General features: G+C 30.1%; 4 protein-coding genes across 5 annotated transcripts in view; 2 read left to right on the top strand and 2 right to left on the bottom strand.

Moving 5' to 3' along the window:
- Positions 1–4,827, bottom strand: part of LOC106106845 (thioredoxin domain-containing protein 11) — a 6,036-nt gene extending 1,209 nt beyond the window's left edge. Inside the window, exons 1-10 of the mRNA XM_013287504.1 lie at positions 4,435–4,827; positions 4,145–4,355; positions 3,921–4,044; positions 3,732–3,838; positions 3,083–3,280; positions 2,451–2,657; positions 1,734–2,194; positions 936–1,233; positions 385–621; positions 7–67 (exon numbers count right to left, since the gene is read on the bottom strand). Of these exons, the coding sequence (XP_013142958.1) occupies positions 7–67; positions 385–621; positions 936–1,233; positions 1,734–2,194; positions 2,451–2,657; positions 3,083–3,280; positions 3,732–3,838; positions 3,921–4,044; positions 4,145–4,355; positions 4,435–4,643 (2,113 nt within the window). The 5' untranslated portion in view covers positions 4,644–4,827. The remainder of the gene's footprint in view (positions 1–6; positions 68–384; positions 622–935; positions 1,234–1,733; positions 2,195–2,450; positions 2,658–3,082; positions 3,281–3,731; positions 3,839–3,920; positions 4,045–4,144; positions 4,356–4,434) is intronic.
- Positions 4,828–5,297: 470 nt separating this feature from the next.
- LOC106107426 (nuclear distribution protein nudE-like 1) lies at positions 5,298–8,856 on the top strand. Its single transcript, XM_013288276.1, has 7 exons — positions 5,298–5,575; positions 5,655–5,808; positions 5,903–6,039; positions 6,221–6,357; positions 6,596–6,748; positions 7,029–7,111; positions 8,180–8,856. Exons 1-7 carry the CDS (start codon positions 5,502–5,504, stop codon positions 8,558–8,560), a joined length of 1,119 nt encoding a protein of 372 aa, XP_013143730.1. The 5' UTR covers positions 5,298–5,501; the 3' UTR covers positions 8,561–8,856.
- A 1,801-nt stretch (positions 8,857–10,657) lies between these two features.
- LOC106107448 (phosphatidylinositol N-acetylglucosaminyltransferase subunit Q) lies at positions 10,658–13,801 on the bottom strand. 2 transcript variants are annotated; one of them, XM_013288298.1, is made up of 7 exons: positions 13,013–13,801; positions 12,641–12,766; positions 12,427–12,562; positions 12,207–12,351; positions 11,936–12,128; positions 11,754–11,868; positions 10,658–11,530 (listed from the first exon to the last, which is right to left on the bottom strand). In XM_013288298.1, the coding sequence occupies exons 1-7, from the start codon at positions 13,568–13,570 to the stop codon at positions 11,349–11,351; spliced, it is 1,455 nt and encodes a 484-aa protein (XP_013143752.1). In that variant the 5' UTR covers positions 13,571–13,801; the 3' UTR covers positions 10,658–11,348. The 2 variants fall into 2 exon arrangements, with proteins under 2 accessions (XP_013143752.1, XP_013143755.1); XM_013288301.1 differs by lacking the exon at positions 12,641–12,766.
- A 250-nt stretch (positions 13,802–14,051) lies between these two features.
- LOC106107393 (putative RNA-binding protein Luc7-like 2) lies at positions 14,052–17,318 on the top strand (the record flags this gene model as incomplete). The annotated part of the gene is given in 4 exon segments (XM_013288236.1): positions 14,052–14,297; positions 14,385–14,479; positions 16,680–16,778; positions 17,100–17,318. Coding segments are annotated over 4 exon segments (474 nt in total), but the record flags the coding sequence as incomplete, so codon positions are not given.
- Between the last annotated feature and the right edge of the window lie 68 nt (positions 17,319–17,386).

Raw genomic sequence — 17,386 nt, 5'->3', positions numbered from 1 at the left:
CGGCGCCCAGCAGCGCGCGGCCGGCCTGCGCGCCGCACGAACCCGCGCACACGCACACCAGCTTCACCTGATAATACACCGCCTTATATGACACACTTCGGTTTACACAAAACTCGCATGCAATTTATTATACTATTATAAATGCGAAAGTTTAGATGGATGTTTTTTACAGTTTGTAGCAAAAACGGCAAAACGGATTATGATGAAATTTGGTATAGATATAAGAGGATAGTCTGGAAGAACACGTAGGATATTCATTTTTGTTTTTTATGAAATCCACGAGGACGGTGTCGCGGGCGAAAGCTAGTGTTTCTATAAGACTTATTTCAATACATACTAAAACAGCAATTTAATAACATTAGTATAGATGTAAGTGATACTCACGGAGCCAGGCGTTGTAATAAACTTTCTGAATGTGCGGGAAGTGAGATCGGTGATGTTGAGGAGGTCGTTGGGGGCGTGCGGGGCGTGCGGGGCGGTCGGGGCGCGGTAGTGGTGCGTGTGCGCGGCCGCCGCCTGCGACCGCAGCGTCCGCCGCAGACCAGACTTACTGAACTTGTGTATGAAGTCCCGCACTGACTTCGCACTGTATTCCTCCTTAAGTACGTATTGGGTGCCGGACTGAAAAATATAAAATTTCATTTTTTTATTTTATTTTTATATTTTTTTTTAATTTTTTATTTTTTTATTTATTTATTTTTATTAAGTTTAATGACGTCAAAATATATAGCCTAAAGCGTGACGTAAGTGTAGGGCTTTTTATTTAAAAAAGAATTATTCAAAAATATGCTGTAATTGCTGACATCTTAGGCAAAAAAAAAAGTGTGTTTACGCTTTATTATATTAGTGTAGATTGTATTGACATGTATTTGTGACACTTTCGCCTGTATGTTTACAAGTCGAAGTTTGTTTGATAATTACAGTAAAAGACTAACCGTACTGTCTAATATAACAACAGCGGTCATATCCTTCATGTTGGTGACATCAACACCGAGTGCTTCAGCGAAGTGATGATTGTGGACAGAGTCGAGGGCGATCATGTACAAGCTAGCATTGGTAGCACACGAGAGACCATCTATATGTGTGATGTTACCACTAACTCTGGCAGGCCGCACAGCCGGGCTCGATTGTTGAGCAAACTTTAGTAAACGACAGGAATGTTTTAAATGGTCCTCTATTAAATTTTCCGTGGAAAGGAGATCATCTTCGTGTGGCAACATTGATGATTCAGTGCTGAAGTAAGAAAGTTGCTTTATTATTAAATTCCAACTTTGTTAGTGTTGTAAAGAGAATGTATTCCTTTTTCTTATGGTTTATACACATTTTCGGGGTAATTGATATGATATTATGTTATGACGTTAGCTTTATCATCTTACTTCTTACTATTATTATAAATGCGAAAGTTTAGATGGATGGATGAATGTTTGTTAGAGTTTTTAGCCTGAACTGCTGAATGGATCTTGATGATATTTGGCATAGATGTATAGGATACTCTGGAAAAAACTAAAGCTACTCACTTTAGATTTTTCTTTTTAATTCCACGTGGATGTTTTCGCGAGGAAAAGCTAATTATTACATAAAGTTTGTTATATCATACAATTGACATTATCTTTGTTGATTGACTCATTAATCAAGATAGGTATATATATGACAGACATCTTAAATTAATATCATAATTATTAATACATATTTGCTGAAATTAATTATTTATCAAAAAGATAACTTATACTCACTTAGATTGTTCCGTCTCAACATCCTGTTCCTTATTTACATTATCTTCATACATCTGACATTTTTCATAATTATCATAGAAACTCTTTTCCGCAGGTAGAAAGTTTGTACTGCATTCGTTTAATACGTCCAAAGAGGACAACATGGGTAAATCATCACTTGTACTTTGCATTACTTTCGATACAGCTAAACCTTGCTTAAGTATAAATTCAAAAACACCACTTTTCTGACTTTTCTGTGTCACATTATTCCAAGGATATTTATTATTATTAGACACTATTTCTTTTTTATACAATTTGCTCGGTTTTCTTATCGACTTAAATTTGTGGTTTTCACAAAATTGTAAATGATTCTTTTGCTGGTATATCAGTCTTTGTACTTGTTGCAGTTTTATTAATTCACTTATCCATTGATTGCTATCATTATTCTTACAATTATAGTATTCCATTGCTACTTCCCTTAGCTAAAAAAATACAATTATTAATATATAGACAAAGAATAAATTCACTTCTCATTTAAGACCAGATAGAGCACAGAAAACTGTCATGATAAGAAATATAATTATAACGAGAAATATAATTATCATATTCCATGCTATGAAAACTTTATTTTGGTGTCAAATTACATTTTAATGTACTGGGTAATTAACATTCATGGACTATAAATGTTCTGAAATACATTTGATATATTCAGAACAATAATTAAAATATGTCACTTACCAATGTATATGAAGGTAATTGTTCATACAAAGGGTTTAGTGGTGTAAATAATATCAACATTGGACTGCCGTCAGCATATCTCTCAAAGTTAAATGACTTCTTCCACAATGGAATGATTCTTGCTACTGGCTGTGAGAAATTCTCCAAAACCCAATGCATGAGTGTTGATTCATTCCATGTATTGTTACTATTCTCTATTTTAAATTCCTATAAAATAAACAATACATAATACATTTTAATATAGGCAAAGGAATTTCTTATTGGGATGGTACTGGGTTATATAACTATAACAAAATAAAAAGAGATAAACAAATGACTTTGTATTTAACATGTGGTTTCTACTGTTGTCTGTTATCAAAGGGTTTTAACAAGGTTTTATTTTATTACCTCCATTCTTTTAGTTGTTTAATTGCATTTTATAAAACCTAGTAGTGGTCGCCAGAGACTTTGTCCATAATGTTTTTTTTTAATCAGGTAGCCTATGTTTTCTGTCAGGCTATTTTGTACATCTATTCTCAATTTCATAGATTTCCATTCGGACATTTTGGAGATACCTTATAATGAACATCCATCCAAACATACAAACTTTCGCATTAATTTTAGTAAGATTACCATGATTGACCAAACATTACCTTTGTGTCATTCCAAAGCATGAGACGGGCATTAGGCAGATTTCCAACACCGAGATCTGCAGCGAGATCTGCAGATGTTACAACCGCAAAACATATCTCACCCACCGTGTCAAACTCCCGTGACTTGAGAGCCACATTGTACCATGTGTTGTAGTATCTAGAAGTGTCACTTAATGGTGTATAACCTACTGCCACAGCCTGCAAATAAATGAAATTTGTTGTTTACAATGAATGAAACAAACATTACTCCAAACATATAGTTAGACACTGTTCAATTACACATGTGTTTGACTTTTTGAAATGTTAAGGGTGTCAAACAGCTGAATACCAAATTGAATCTTAAATATTTTACTTCATAAGCAACACTTAGTCTGCCAGATGTAAATATTTTAGTGAAATTTGGGATTTAAGCATGGCTTTATGATTGAATGCAGTGCTACATATTTTATTGTTTCAATATTCAGCTGTTAGTATGATACTTTAGTTATGAAACTACTGTAATGATAATACACATCATAAAATATTAATAGCTTTGACAGTAGTTAAACTATTAAATATGATGGCATGATATGAATATGCTTGGTTTTTTAAATAATATATCTTTATATTTAAAAATATTTTTTTTACTAATGTAAAAAAATGTACTTACATCATAAATAGATAAATAATGAACTAGATCTTCAGTTGAAGATATTCTTACCAAGGGCTTCATAATCAATTCCAAAAAATTTACCATACTATGTGCATCTTTAGGACCTGAAGTGTGATGAAAAATATTAATCTATTCTCTAAGGAATTATAGAAAAAATAGCTAAAACCGGCATTCCAAAAATTTTACCTTTATAAAGAACCCCTCTAGAGTTAACAGTATATGCCATCAGAATAGGCCAAGATGGTATTTTGTTATGTTGCAATCTACATTCACTACCTGGATTCCAGCAATTAATAGCAGAAAAATAAACCTGAAAAAAGTAATAAGGACAAAATACATTATTCAGATTACAGTTAAATGTTGTCCATTTATAACAAACGAAAAATAAATAAATAGAAAAACAAACTTACCCTATCACTCAAAACATTAGCAGCTAACTCAAACTCCCCTCTAACAAACTGTGACTCCGCATCCCAAGGGGCATAATACATTATGAATGATACATCTGCCATGTTCACAGCAGCCAGAGCTTTGCCCAGCTGCCCTCTATACCAATCTGTCACCACTGATCCTGAATTAAAGAACCTCATTGCTTGTGGGTGTTTTGACACTTTTGATGGTCTGAAACATGAATTTAATACAAACATTTAATAAGACAAAAATTGTCATACGAGAAAAATATATATAAAATAACAATTACGTGTTATGAAGAGCTCCATAAGTCGTCAAAGCGAGAGCAATGCAAAAGACCATTTCCTTTATCAACATATTGATAGTTAACTCCTTGTTATAGTTTTGTTGAGAATCTGAAGAATTTTCGGTCGAGTCTCGCACATCGCTAGAATCGCTGGGTTTTTCTTTTAATGACGTGACCTGCGAAATATCTTCGGAGTCCACCGTTGGAAACATTACACGTCATTCGAAAACAATATTGATACCGAAATAGGATTTACAATTAAATTATTTGAGTTAACATTTTCTACACCTGTTAGTGATTGTAGATGGCTATAATTTACTAAGTTAATTATAAAAAACATAATAAACTTTGTTTTAAAACTCAAGTTCCAACATTTTTTTGACAAGTTTGATTGTCAAATCAATATGAAACTTCAAAATTGACAATTCGGCAGCATTGCCATATGAATATTATCCAACTCTAGCAGAAAACAAATAAAAAAATTAAATAATTGTATTCGTTTCATTTATCTTGTGGGACCATACATTGTCCAATTACCCCATCTATTCTAGTTAAAAACGACTAAAACACATACGCAGAAAATACCCCGTGTTGGGCCTGGTTCACACTTTGTCAGTATATTAGAACAGCTACACCGACCATGCATTCACTGGCCAGGTAGTGTTCACAGTTAATTGCCAGTCAGTATTTGTACACTACAATTACAATCAACGATTGCTGATCAACTGTACTGGCCAGGTGTGAATCGTTACGTTACGGCCTGTTTAGTTAAAATAGGCCAGTGATCCAGTGATCCATAGCAAGTCCTATGTTCCATAGAGTTTACTTCTTATATGGTATCACCATCTTACTGAATATTTCTTATCTATCAAACAATTTGCCTTGTTTTGGTCTAAACGAGGAAGTTGTGTCACAATTTTGCGTTATAAATTATAATGCCTGATTCATAATATTACACCAAAAGGTCAAAATAAACTGTTCAATAAATTACTTCTATCAAACATTCAACATTATTCCATTAAATTGTTTCATACGAATTCTATTAGTATCCGTTGTAAGCCTCAGTAAATATGGAATCTCCCAGACAGTTAGAAACGGACACTGTAGAGTTTTGGAGGAAACAAGCTAAATATTACGAACAAAAGTAAGGCCATGCATCATTACTCACAAGTTTGTATGAAATTACTGGTTTTGCAATCTTCCATTATCTTAAATGTTTGCAGAGTAATCGACATTCAGCAAGAATTAGATGAGTACACTGAAAATTCAGCACAACTTGAAAAGGAATTGGAAGCATCTTTGGTACAAGTTGAAAAACAGAATAGAGACTTAGAACACCAAAATCAACGGTTAAAAAATGACATAGATATATTGAGGGTATGTTTATATAGTAATTACTAAAGGAACAAAACATAAAGTGGTTAGTAAAGTAATTATAGTAATGTCATTGAGAAAATTTTAATCTTTTTAGAAAAAACTGGAGCGAAGTCAACATGAAACCAATGCATTGGAAAGTGAATTACAGGCACTGAAAATAGAAAAGGAAAAACAAGCAACTTACATACGAGAAATTGAACAAAAAAATGATGATTTGGAAAGAGGGCAGAGGTGAAGTTTTACTTTATTTTAAAAATAAAAATTTGTCATAAATTATAATGAAAATTGAACTTAGATCACATTGAAATTAAATCTAAAAATTAGTATGGCATAATTTGAAGGTCTTTGAATTGGTTAGTATGACATTTAAGATAAATTTGTTTATGTTCATTATTAATATTACTTTTTTCAGAGTTATAACAGAGTCAGTTTCTTGTATAGAAACACTATTAAATCAGGCATATGAAAGAAATGCAGTACTAGAAAGTGAAGTGGATGAAATTGAAAATTTGAGAGTGAAACTTCAGAGAGCTAATGATGAAGCAAGAGGTAAATTGCCTATTACTTATATTTGATATCGTCAGTGCAGGTGTCCCTTATAGATTTATCAAGATAATTGTGTGTTTTAACACTTCTTAAGCAATTGGTATTGGACAATCCTCTGCTTTTTTGCTTCCTTCTTCTATAAATAATACTGTTTGCTAACTTTGTAACTGAATTTCCTGTAGCGGTTTTTAATATATTTTTAAGAAATCTGACTGTTTTAAATTCCATTATTGACTTTCAGATCTGAAGCAAGAATTAAAGGTAATAGAGAAGGTACCGGAATATAAAAAGGAAGATGGCAGCATTGAAAATGTATGCAATGGACATATCTCTAATACATCTCGCACTCAAGTTGAAATAGAAACTCAGACATCTCTAACAACACCACAGAAGCGTAAGTAAAACAATTGTTATGGTTGTTTTGTTTATTTAAAGAAAATTTAATGAAAATATACACTAATAATCAATTTTATTGGCACCAATGCTTTGGATTTACAGATGAATATGTTTTTTGTGTTATATTATATAGTAATCTATTTTCCACATATGGTACTGGGTGCCTTGTAGTGTTAACTCTGATATCTGTTATTTAATTATTATAATAATTATATCATTTCTTATACTCAAATTTAACAATTATGTGACCAATTATTGAATATGTAATAATTTAACAGGTGAAATTAATGGTAATGCAATGACACCCTCTTCCCGTGTCACCGCTATCAATATAGTGGGAGATCTGCTCAGGAAAGTAGGGGTGAGTGAAACAAAGTTATTTATTTTCATAACAGTGGTAGTAGTTGTTGCTGTAATGTATGTAGTTTATTGGAAAACAATATGACAATAGTGCAAACAGATTGTAAATACAGATTATATATTTATGACCAATAAATTATTTTATATATGTATTTATGTATAGATAATATTATGTATTCTATAAGAAGTTGAATATATTTTTACAACATTGTTACTTATATATTTATTATGATATATTTGATATGTGACAGTATTTTAAAGCCTAAATATGTGTAGTGATTAACTTAACAAAGTAGTTTTGGAAAAATATTAATAATAAATTATTTTTATACATCTTTCTTTGATTACAATGTCCTGTAATTTTTATTGTTTAAAGTAAGTGACAGGAAAAATCCCCTTTATGTTATTATATCAGAATAAAAAATAAGTTGTGTATAATAAAACACAATGTAAAAAAAACATTAATATCAATCTATGCCCTTATGATAAGTGACGGCAGTAATGACAAATAATGATTTTCCCGTCTGTGTGATCAACCTTTTTATTGATTGAACTAATTTAACCTTATGATAAGGATTGACTTGCAGTATTTCTTATAATCTCCAATATCACACATTTTAAAATTAAGTTTTAAGTAACCCCTTACTATCTTATTACTATACTATTTTAAATTAATATTTTTTTTAATAAAATATATAAAATAGTTATTTTATATATATATAAATACATCCATGTTTGTATAACTTTTGAAGGATTTTTCGTTATTAATTTAACTACTGATTTTAATTGGTTATCTCACTACCAAAATGGATTATCCATAAGTAAAGTTTTATATTTGACATTCTATTTAAAATAAGTATTAGTAGTTTATATGCATTTGTAAATATTTTGTAAGTTAGATATCATTTGAACTAAATATGTAGCGCCTAGTACTTGCTTAACTTTTTTATGTAAATTTAGGCTTTTATTTAAATCAGTTCCATTGATAGTAGATAGATTACTACTTGTGCTGTTTCTATGTTTTGCATGGTTTTATTATGTAGTTTGCATGATGTTTATTGCTTTGCAGCTTGAGAGATTTCTTTGCCGTGAGTGTGGTAAGGTCAAATGCTCATGTAGTGCTTCAGTAATCGTCGACCAAACATCGGACAACGTAGCTAGTACTAAAGAAATTAAAAACGATAGTGAAGAATATGTCGTGGAGTATCGAAAAACGAGAGAATTAACACGACAGTTGTCTAAATCTGATAAACCTGATGATATACCAAAGAAACCGCCTCGGAACAGTCTCAATAGGCCATCTGAGCCATTTGAAAGATCTAATGGTGATAGTGGAAAGTTGCGAAGGTCATTTGCAGTACGCTCTAGAGAGGGACTGGAGAATTTGTTAAATTTGGCTTCCATTCGCAAAGGACATGAACAAGGAAAAGCGAAACAGGGGCTAAAATGATAGAGTGTACTTACTGTACCTGTATTTTTTATATGATTAATCTAATAACACTTTATTGTACTACCGAATACTATGTAGTATATAACTATTGTAACACTCAGTAAAAGTAAGCAGAAATAAACAGTGTAAATGAATTCAGAAATATTTAGTTAAAAGGCAAAGTAGGTTGTGGAATGGTTGACTAATGTTTTTTTTTGTAGTTCTAGTTGTATTTTTGGAGAGTAGAAGAAAAAATATCCTCTATTTTGTCCAATATACAAATGTATACTTTTTTAAGTACCATACTACATAAACTTATGGTTTTTTTTACAAAAATATTAGCATGTAAAAGATAATGTAAAGATTATTAATTTTATTTAGTGCCATATAAAAGAGCTGCTATTTAAGGTCTTTAAGTTTTCTTAACTTTAGTAATTGTAATATACAATTTTAGTAATACATAATAGTTACATAAGGTTTGAATATATCACAATTCTGGTGCTAAAATCGTTGTGTACTTTATACACACAACTTTGTGACTTAATATTAAATAGAATATAACAGAAATAAACGTATTAAAATATAGATAATTCAAAGTTATCTAGTGTTCAATTTTTTTTATATTTATGTATTTTTTTGTAATGACTTAATGTAGGATAAAATATGTGAATGTTACTGTTATTTTATTTTAAAGTTTCTCTTTTCTCATTTCCATTTTTCTCGTGTTAAAAAATTATATTAAATGTATATATCATGTTTGTCTATGGTTTATCATCTTGTCCTGTTTATAGTATTTTTATGGCACGTTTTGTAGGTGACGGTTAACAATGCTTTCTGTTTCAGTCATATACTAATATTAACTCCATTCATATTGTGTACTTTTCTTCATTGTAGGCTTTGGAATCAAAGTTAGCGTCGTGTCGTGGTACAGTTAGACCTAAAGAGCATTCACCAAATCCGAGCTCTGACGTCAATAAGGACTACAGGTGTGTACTCAAGAACTAGGATAGCCAACATCAAATATCCACTGAGACTAGCAACACTGTGTTAGCTATTGTAGCATAGATTATAAATATTCTTACAACGGCTTCACGTACACACATCGGTTATAATCGTATATGTTGTGATCAATAATATTTTCCTAATTAACTAATATCTGTGATGATTATGAAGTAATTTAGGAAAACTTAGTAAACGCTAAATTTTTTTGGGCTACCCACCGGAGACCTCAGTTGTAGCAAATATGCGAGCTTGCTTCACACTGTTTTATTCACCGGAGTAACATCCTTGCTATTGATCTTATAAAGACACTCACACACAAATGTCCTTATCGCTTGTTGGTCTTTGACTTGAAACATAAAAGTACACAGCAAGATTGCAACACCCATAAAATGAGTGTGTTGGGCTCACAGTATTTGTTTATCGTCTATTTAAGGTGGAAATAAATATTTTGGAATGATAGTTTTATGTAAATATTAAGTGTATAGCTATTGTGTATGTAACTGTTAAAATTACAAATTTTTATCATCTTGGATATTAACTTTTATTGTTTACAGTTCATTTGATAATTTATAAAGGAATTATAATAAACATGTATTTATATAAATAATCACATTTATAATAACAGTTAAATACCCATACAAAATAAATGATTATAAATTCTAAATAATTGTTGGGTGTTCCTGCAATTTAAATATCTATTTATTTAATATGTGGATTTTTATAGCCGTGTGCTTTTTGAAATAAAGTCTTAGGTGAAATACTGTTAGGATCAATTCTTAATTTAATTTTGTACAAAATTCAGTTCAAGCATCCACATAATTTGTAAACTATTTTGAGCCACTATTCTCCTTCATAGATATTACTTTGTCTAGTCTGTAATTTGTGTTTGTAACAGTGTGTGACTAACAATTAACATAAATAGCCAATTTTAATATTGTGTTCTTTTAAACTTCAATTTTAATCAAATTTGCAAGCTATTAAATATACGTTTGTGTGTTGTTGGCCTTATTAACATTGTGATAAATATTTAGCTCATTATTTACATTCCTGTAAATCTTCATAACGGTAAATAACTTTGCGTGTTATTTGATGTTATACATTTATGAGTTTTCATTGTCTCACAATATAATTCTTGCCTATAAATGTATTCACTGTAGGTGATGTTAAGAGTAAACATAATATCAATAATTACGATAATTTTGAGTATGCGCAAAATTTTAGTACTTTCATAATTACTATAAAAAAATATCATATTTATAGTAATGGACTGTATGATATATTCTCGAGTTAGTTCAAAAATATTCTACATGTTATAATCTTTAATATTCTAAAGCGACATAATGAAACATTATGTTTCTATGTATAATGTATTAACATAAATTGGTTTTATATATAAAGAAAGAAAATTGTATATATGTTTTGTGTGCTCATAGTATAGCATTTTTTTAATCTCTAAAAGTCGGTTATTACAAACATGGCTGCATTGCATCACAGGGATGAATTGTATTAAATTTAAATTTATAATTTAGATTGAAAAGTCCAAGTCCCATTTATGGTGAACACATGAAATAATTGGTGATTGGCTTTACAAATTTACAAGTTAAGTTTTAGTTGTAGGTTTGCCTTTCAATTATTATTTGTATAAGAGATAAAAATTGCCCAAGTCTGTTGCAACGGTATACGCAACTACGCATTTATATATAGTGACCAGACCAATTTAATTTGTGCGCAATTATTCACGATAATAAAACTAAGTTGAGGCATACAATGTGTTTTATTGATTTATGTTTTAAAATACCTCGCACTATTATATTATTTGTTTCCCAGTGACGACATTTGATACTATATTACTCCATTCAACATGTTTTGACACCTCCACTGGTGGTTTGAAGTTATTCACTAAATCTTGTAATGAAACAGTAAATAGTTTTATTTGAAGCACCAAAGCAGATGCCTCATCATTTCTCACTACTTCAAGGAAGACATTTCCTGAAAAGCAATAGTTAAATCTAAATGTGTTATAAAATGTACACTCTCTGTATAGATTATGTATATAATGCATTTCCACTGACAAAAACATGTTGTCACTAAGTATTTAAGAATAAGTGTTATAGCAGTAGAAACTAAGTTTACATGAATCAAGATTGGCATTTTATACATTACTAGATTCCTAACATAAAAAGCAGTAAAAAGGAAATTACAAACAACTTGCCTGCAACTTTTGTTGATTTTACTATCCATAATACAACAACATACAGAGGTAAAGTCTGTACTAAATATATACATTTACTAAGTATATATTGTACCAGCATTGATAACACTCGAAACTGAAAATGTAACAATTTATGCATAACCTTTAAGACAATCAATTTATTGAAAATATTATATACTCACCATAGTAAATACTGTGTAATACATAACTGTTGTAGGTAATAATAATAATAAAATAGTGAATGCAACTGTACCCACAAATAATTCTTGATTTGTGTATTCACAGGAATCTATACCACCTCTCAAAGGATTATATTTTCTACCAACAAACAATCTTAGTAGTGCAATTAATCCAGATATTTGAATATTAAATAACCTGTAAATATTATATTTAATAAAAATACTGATAATGTAACTAAATTATTACATTTTTTAAATTGCACTTTTTATGTACCTTGCAGCATACACATAAATACAATATGAATGAAATGTTGCAATACAAATCATATCTGCTATTATTGCAGCTTGAAATGTGAAACCTAGGTAACCTATATATCTATAAAAATGCAGGATAATGTTTAATTTTTCACCAGAAACATCTGAAAGCAAAAAGCTTCATATAATCTAATTTTGTTTCCTATGTTATTAAGAATTTAAAAATTATTTTTTCCTACCTAAAAATAGCCACCAAAGTTCAATGTGATAAGAAAAATATCTTCCCAACATTTTATTAAATGCATTATTCAGTTTAAGTCCTGCTGGAGATCCCATTAACCATTTCAACAAAGTGTACATCAGATTAACTAATTTCTGCAAATTTTACAATTATAATGATAACATTACATTGCATTGTATTTCAGGATTATCATAGAAAAATGTTAAATTTACCTCCAAAATACCCATTAAAAGTATGCCTAAATCTTTTTTGTCTTTTAAAAGTAACTCTAAAATAAGGTACCCAATAGTAATGTCTACTAAAATTGATAAGATAAAATTTCCTTCTTTCATTGATATCTGGAAAATAACAATCACCATAAAATTAAATTATTAGCAGTACATAGTTTAAGGAAAGTTATAAATAAATATCAAATAAATATATGTGATACCTCTTTGTCATACCACTCTTGTATGGCACAAAAATACTGATACTTTAAAATCTATCAAAACATTTTATAAAAATGGGACAAAAAAAATAATGTTATGTTTATTTATAAATTATTAAAACTGAGTACTGTAAATAATTCAGTTTTCCAAACTTACTTTCCTATTTCTTCTAATGGATGTTATGAGCCAAATGATCATATTTAAATAATTAAATACATGTTGAATAAACATTGATGAAGCTAGCCAGGAAGGATTTTTAAATGTGGCTTCATAATCTGTTCTATTTCTCTCCTCTCTATAATCATTCCTCACTAAAGTTTGCAGTTCAAAAATGTAATCATTACTTTCACTCAATGTTTCCGAATTTTTGATTGCATGGTGATCATAGTAAATAATTATGCAATTGTCAACATCATTAATTTTCTTCCCTCCTATACTCAAATATTGTATTTGTGGACATACTTGATCATTTATGATCAAACAGTTTGTAAAAGATTTGAATTTAAACTTGTGTTTCTCAAAATTGCTATAATATCCATAAATAATACTATCAGTCTTAGTTACAGTTTCTTCAAAAAGAGCAGTCCTTTTTAAATACTTTGTAATGTATATAGTAGTCAAATTATCATTGTTTGATTTAATGTATCCCTTAAAATAAATCTCAGTATTTTCCGATTTTGGCTCTACGGGAAGAATTAACCGTAGTGATGACATTTTAATAACAGTAAATAGTCACGAAACTACGATAAATCACATTTTTTTTTATTATTTGAGATTTAAGTATCAAACTGTAAAAGTATTTCAGAGTCTATTTAGATAGATTGTAAACATTAACGTTCCTCCTAACCTATTGATAACGGTAGTTAAAAGAGCTCATTTGTAATTAAAAACAAGTAAATCAAATTATTAATGTTATCTAAGTCTAATTTCGAATTATCACTTATACAATATTATTATTGTTGTGTTTGACATTTGGCATATTTGAACCAATGTATGACAGAAAATGACAGTGACAGTTTGAGAGACGTGCTGCCACTCAACACAACAATTTTTCATTAGAAATAAATATAATTATTTTTAAATCGTATTCAAAGTAAGTTGAATAACTTGCAAATACAATATAATCTTAGCCTTTTATGAAATTAATATTAAAGTGAAAAATAGTCTTTTATAGGTATCTATGTTTTAAGAATAGTCTTCGCCGTCGCCATTTTTCCGCCATATTATTTTCAGACTCGTTGGCTTCTTTCGAGTTTGGATAACGTTATAAAAATAAGACATAGTTAATGCTTAGTTTCAAATTTCTTTTTATAACTAAGAAAGTAGAAGAATTGAGGATATTAGATCATATTTTGTTCACATTGAATCGAAAATTTAATAATGTCGGCTCACGAGCAAATGAGGGCAATGTTGGATCAATTGATGGGTACAGCTCGCAATGGTAAGGAGAATGCTGATATTAATTGATTATTAAATATTTGTAAAAAAACTATTAATATAAATATACACATTAAACATTATCTTACAGGCGAAACAGACAAACATGGGGTTAAATTTTACGACGATTCAGTATGCAAATCATTTTTACTGCAATGCTGTCCTCACGAAATATTGTCTTCAACGGTAAGTTGGTTATTATTAATTCGATTTTGGGTGACACAGAACAGTCATATTTCTGAGATATCATTTTTAGTTATAACTGCTTTAATAATTTACTTTCTATCTTCTAAATCCTACCTCTTCATAATATCTGATTCTTATTTTTTTATACAGGTTTAATAACCTTTTCTGCAATGATTTCTCAGGAATATTGTGTTTATATTGCAGTGTTTTCCTTTCATATACACTAGGATAACATGAAAAAACAATTGCACTAAAGTGTCTAAATTTGTGATTTTTAAATATTGTATCCTAATGTATTTGATGTGTTTTCACACTTTCATTCCTTCTATTTTGCTGTATGTAGTCTCTGGAAAATTCTTACATCGGAGTGGCATTAACTGTGGTGAAATATGCTTTTCAGAAAATGCCCAACACTAGTCTTTATTGCTCATCACAATACTTAACAGATGAGGGATAGATTGTATGAGTTAGGCTGTTCTGTAAGTACCAAGATGTACGTATAAAATATTTCTAGTTAGCTGACATACTTACTGCTAAGCAGAATTTAATTTATTACTTGACTCTCAGGCTTAATTAAAATTATTTAATTATCCAACGGTTACTAATGCTGCTTCGGTGAGTACATATGTGATAATGTCATTGAAAATTGTAAGCTGGGTGATATTGCTGGTATTATCTAACTACATTGGGTATGTACAATGCTGTTTCATGGTTAGACTACAGAACAAATTGTTAAATATTTGCATGTAAATTACAACTCAAACCAAAATACCGTTGAAAATTCCTTAAATAACTATATGAGAAAAGTCTTTAGACTAAAAATGCATAGTTGTTATATGATTATGAAATTTTAGAAAGTGGTAAAATGTACTTTCTAAATTTGTTTTCACTTATACTACATTATATAATACACTTTTTGTGCTGCTAGAATTTTAATTAAAACACAATCTAGTCATAAACCGTAATGTAACTGTCTTTTATGTGCAGTGTTAAAGGTTTAAATTCAACAAACAATAATATATAAGTATAAAATACAAATGTGTTGCATCCTGATATAATTTGCTAAAGTTTAAGATACAAGTAACATTACTAAACATATCTAAATTTACAATAAAAATTGATTAATTTAGAGAGTTGATGCGCTGTAGCATTGAATTTAGATACTTGAATAATTATTCAGACAGTATGCTGTCTCTGTATCTATAGATGCAGCAGAAAGACACATAAAATGTTTGATGGTACTACATTTGTTTCATATGAAAAAGAAATAAACAAAGGCAAGCCAGAGGCCCTAAATATGTTAATAAGTTGTAAAATATTAAAATAAAGTATATCTTTGTTATATCAGGTTGCAATATATATTTTTTGAGCTGAGATATAAATGGATATGTTTGTGTTAGAGTGTTGGCGGGCTAGTTAGGCATACGAGGGTGTTCCACTAAGATTTGTAAGTATATAAATGGTTTATTTACTGGCTGATGAACCAGGGCCAGGGTGAGCTGATTGATGGTGACATTGTATGTATTTTACAAACACATTTTTTTCTCCAATACTGTAGACGGGGTGTTCTTGTCTATGGTCTATAGTGAAATCTGATTACATATTGATCTTTAATGTTATGTGTTATAATGAAATTCGATTTAGTAAATTTCCATATAAAGTAACAGATGTTAGCATTTACATTTTTTAAAAGGCCTGTTACATTAATATATTATTGATTTGTAAAACATCTTGTGGATAAAAGAAAGGTGCTATGGTGTTTTATATTCATAAATTTGAGAGGTCTAAAATATTTTTTGACAAAATTAACTCTTGGTTATTCCTAATAAATGACAAATAAAGCATACAAGTAATGAAAAAAATTAATGTTGTCCAGTATTTAACTGATGAATATAAGGATATTATAATTCTCACTTTTATTAGGCCACAACTTAATGAGGAGGAAAATGACATAACATATAGCAAAATATGACTAAGTCAAAGTCCTATTATATATGTATGTACTTTGTCTAGTTATATTGTTACTTCAATATAATGATATAATTTGTGAAATCTTGATTTTTTAGGTGTTCATAAATCTGCATCTTATATGTTAGTTAAAATAATTGTGTTGATTGTTATTATGTTACATAGACATTGTGGTATTTCAATAATGTAAAAAAACTCGTTATTTTTCACGTGTTTGTAATTTTAATTGCAGCGAATGGATCTAGGTGAGTGTCCTAAAATACATGATCTGGCGCTTCGTGCGGACTTTGAGTTAGCATCGAAAACCAAAGACTATTTCTATGACATTGATGTAAGTATACCATTTTTATTTATTAAATTTTTCTATTTTTAGAATTCTATGTGCTTAAAATATGTTGACTTAGTTTTTAAGATAAAGAATCTGTTAAAAAAAAAACTAAGGAAACAGTAGACTTCTTATAAAACGCCACATTCCTGTTTATATTGTTCTTATACCTTATTATGTCTTAAAAATGTTAAAACTAAGAATTACTTATGCATGTCGCGATTGACATAAAGTTTCCGTCGATACAAGGACAATGACTATTTTTGGAATTAAATAAAACATCAATTGTATGTATGTATTTGAGTATGGAATACTGTTTTGCTGAAGGCGACGGAGCATTTGGAGGCGTTCATCGCGGATTGTGACAAGCGCACGGCGGCGGCGAAGCAGCGGCTGGCGGAGACACAGGAGGAGTTGTCGGCCGAGGTGACGGAGAAAGCAAACGCGGTGCACGAGCTCGCCGAGCAGATCGGACAGAAACTTGCTCGTGCTGAGGCGCTCGGCGAGGAGGGCATGGTCGAAGAGAGTGTCAAACTTATGGGAGAGGTATCTTCTACATAAATTCTTCTATCTTGCACATAAATTCTTTTTCCCTAATTATCAGTCAAAACCAT

The sequence above is a fragment of the Papilio polytes genome, unplaced genomic scaffold, assembly GCF_000836215.1.
Source record: "Papilio polytes unplaced genomic scaffold, Ppol_1.0 DF822067.1, whole genome shotgun sequence".
NCBI classification, from domain to species: domain Eukaryota; kingdom Metazoa; phylum Arthropoda; class Insecta; order Lepidoptera; family Papilionidae; genus Papilio; species Papilio polytes.
Note: the sequence above shows the minus strand (reverse complement) of the source record. Positions and strands in the feature narration are given on the sequence as shown.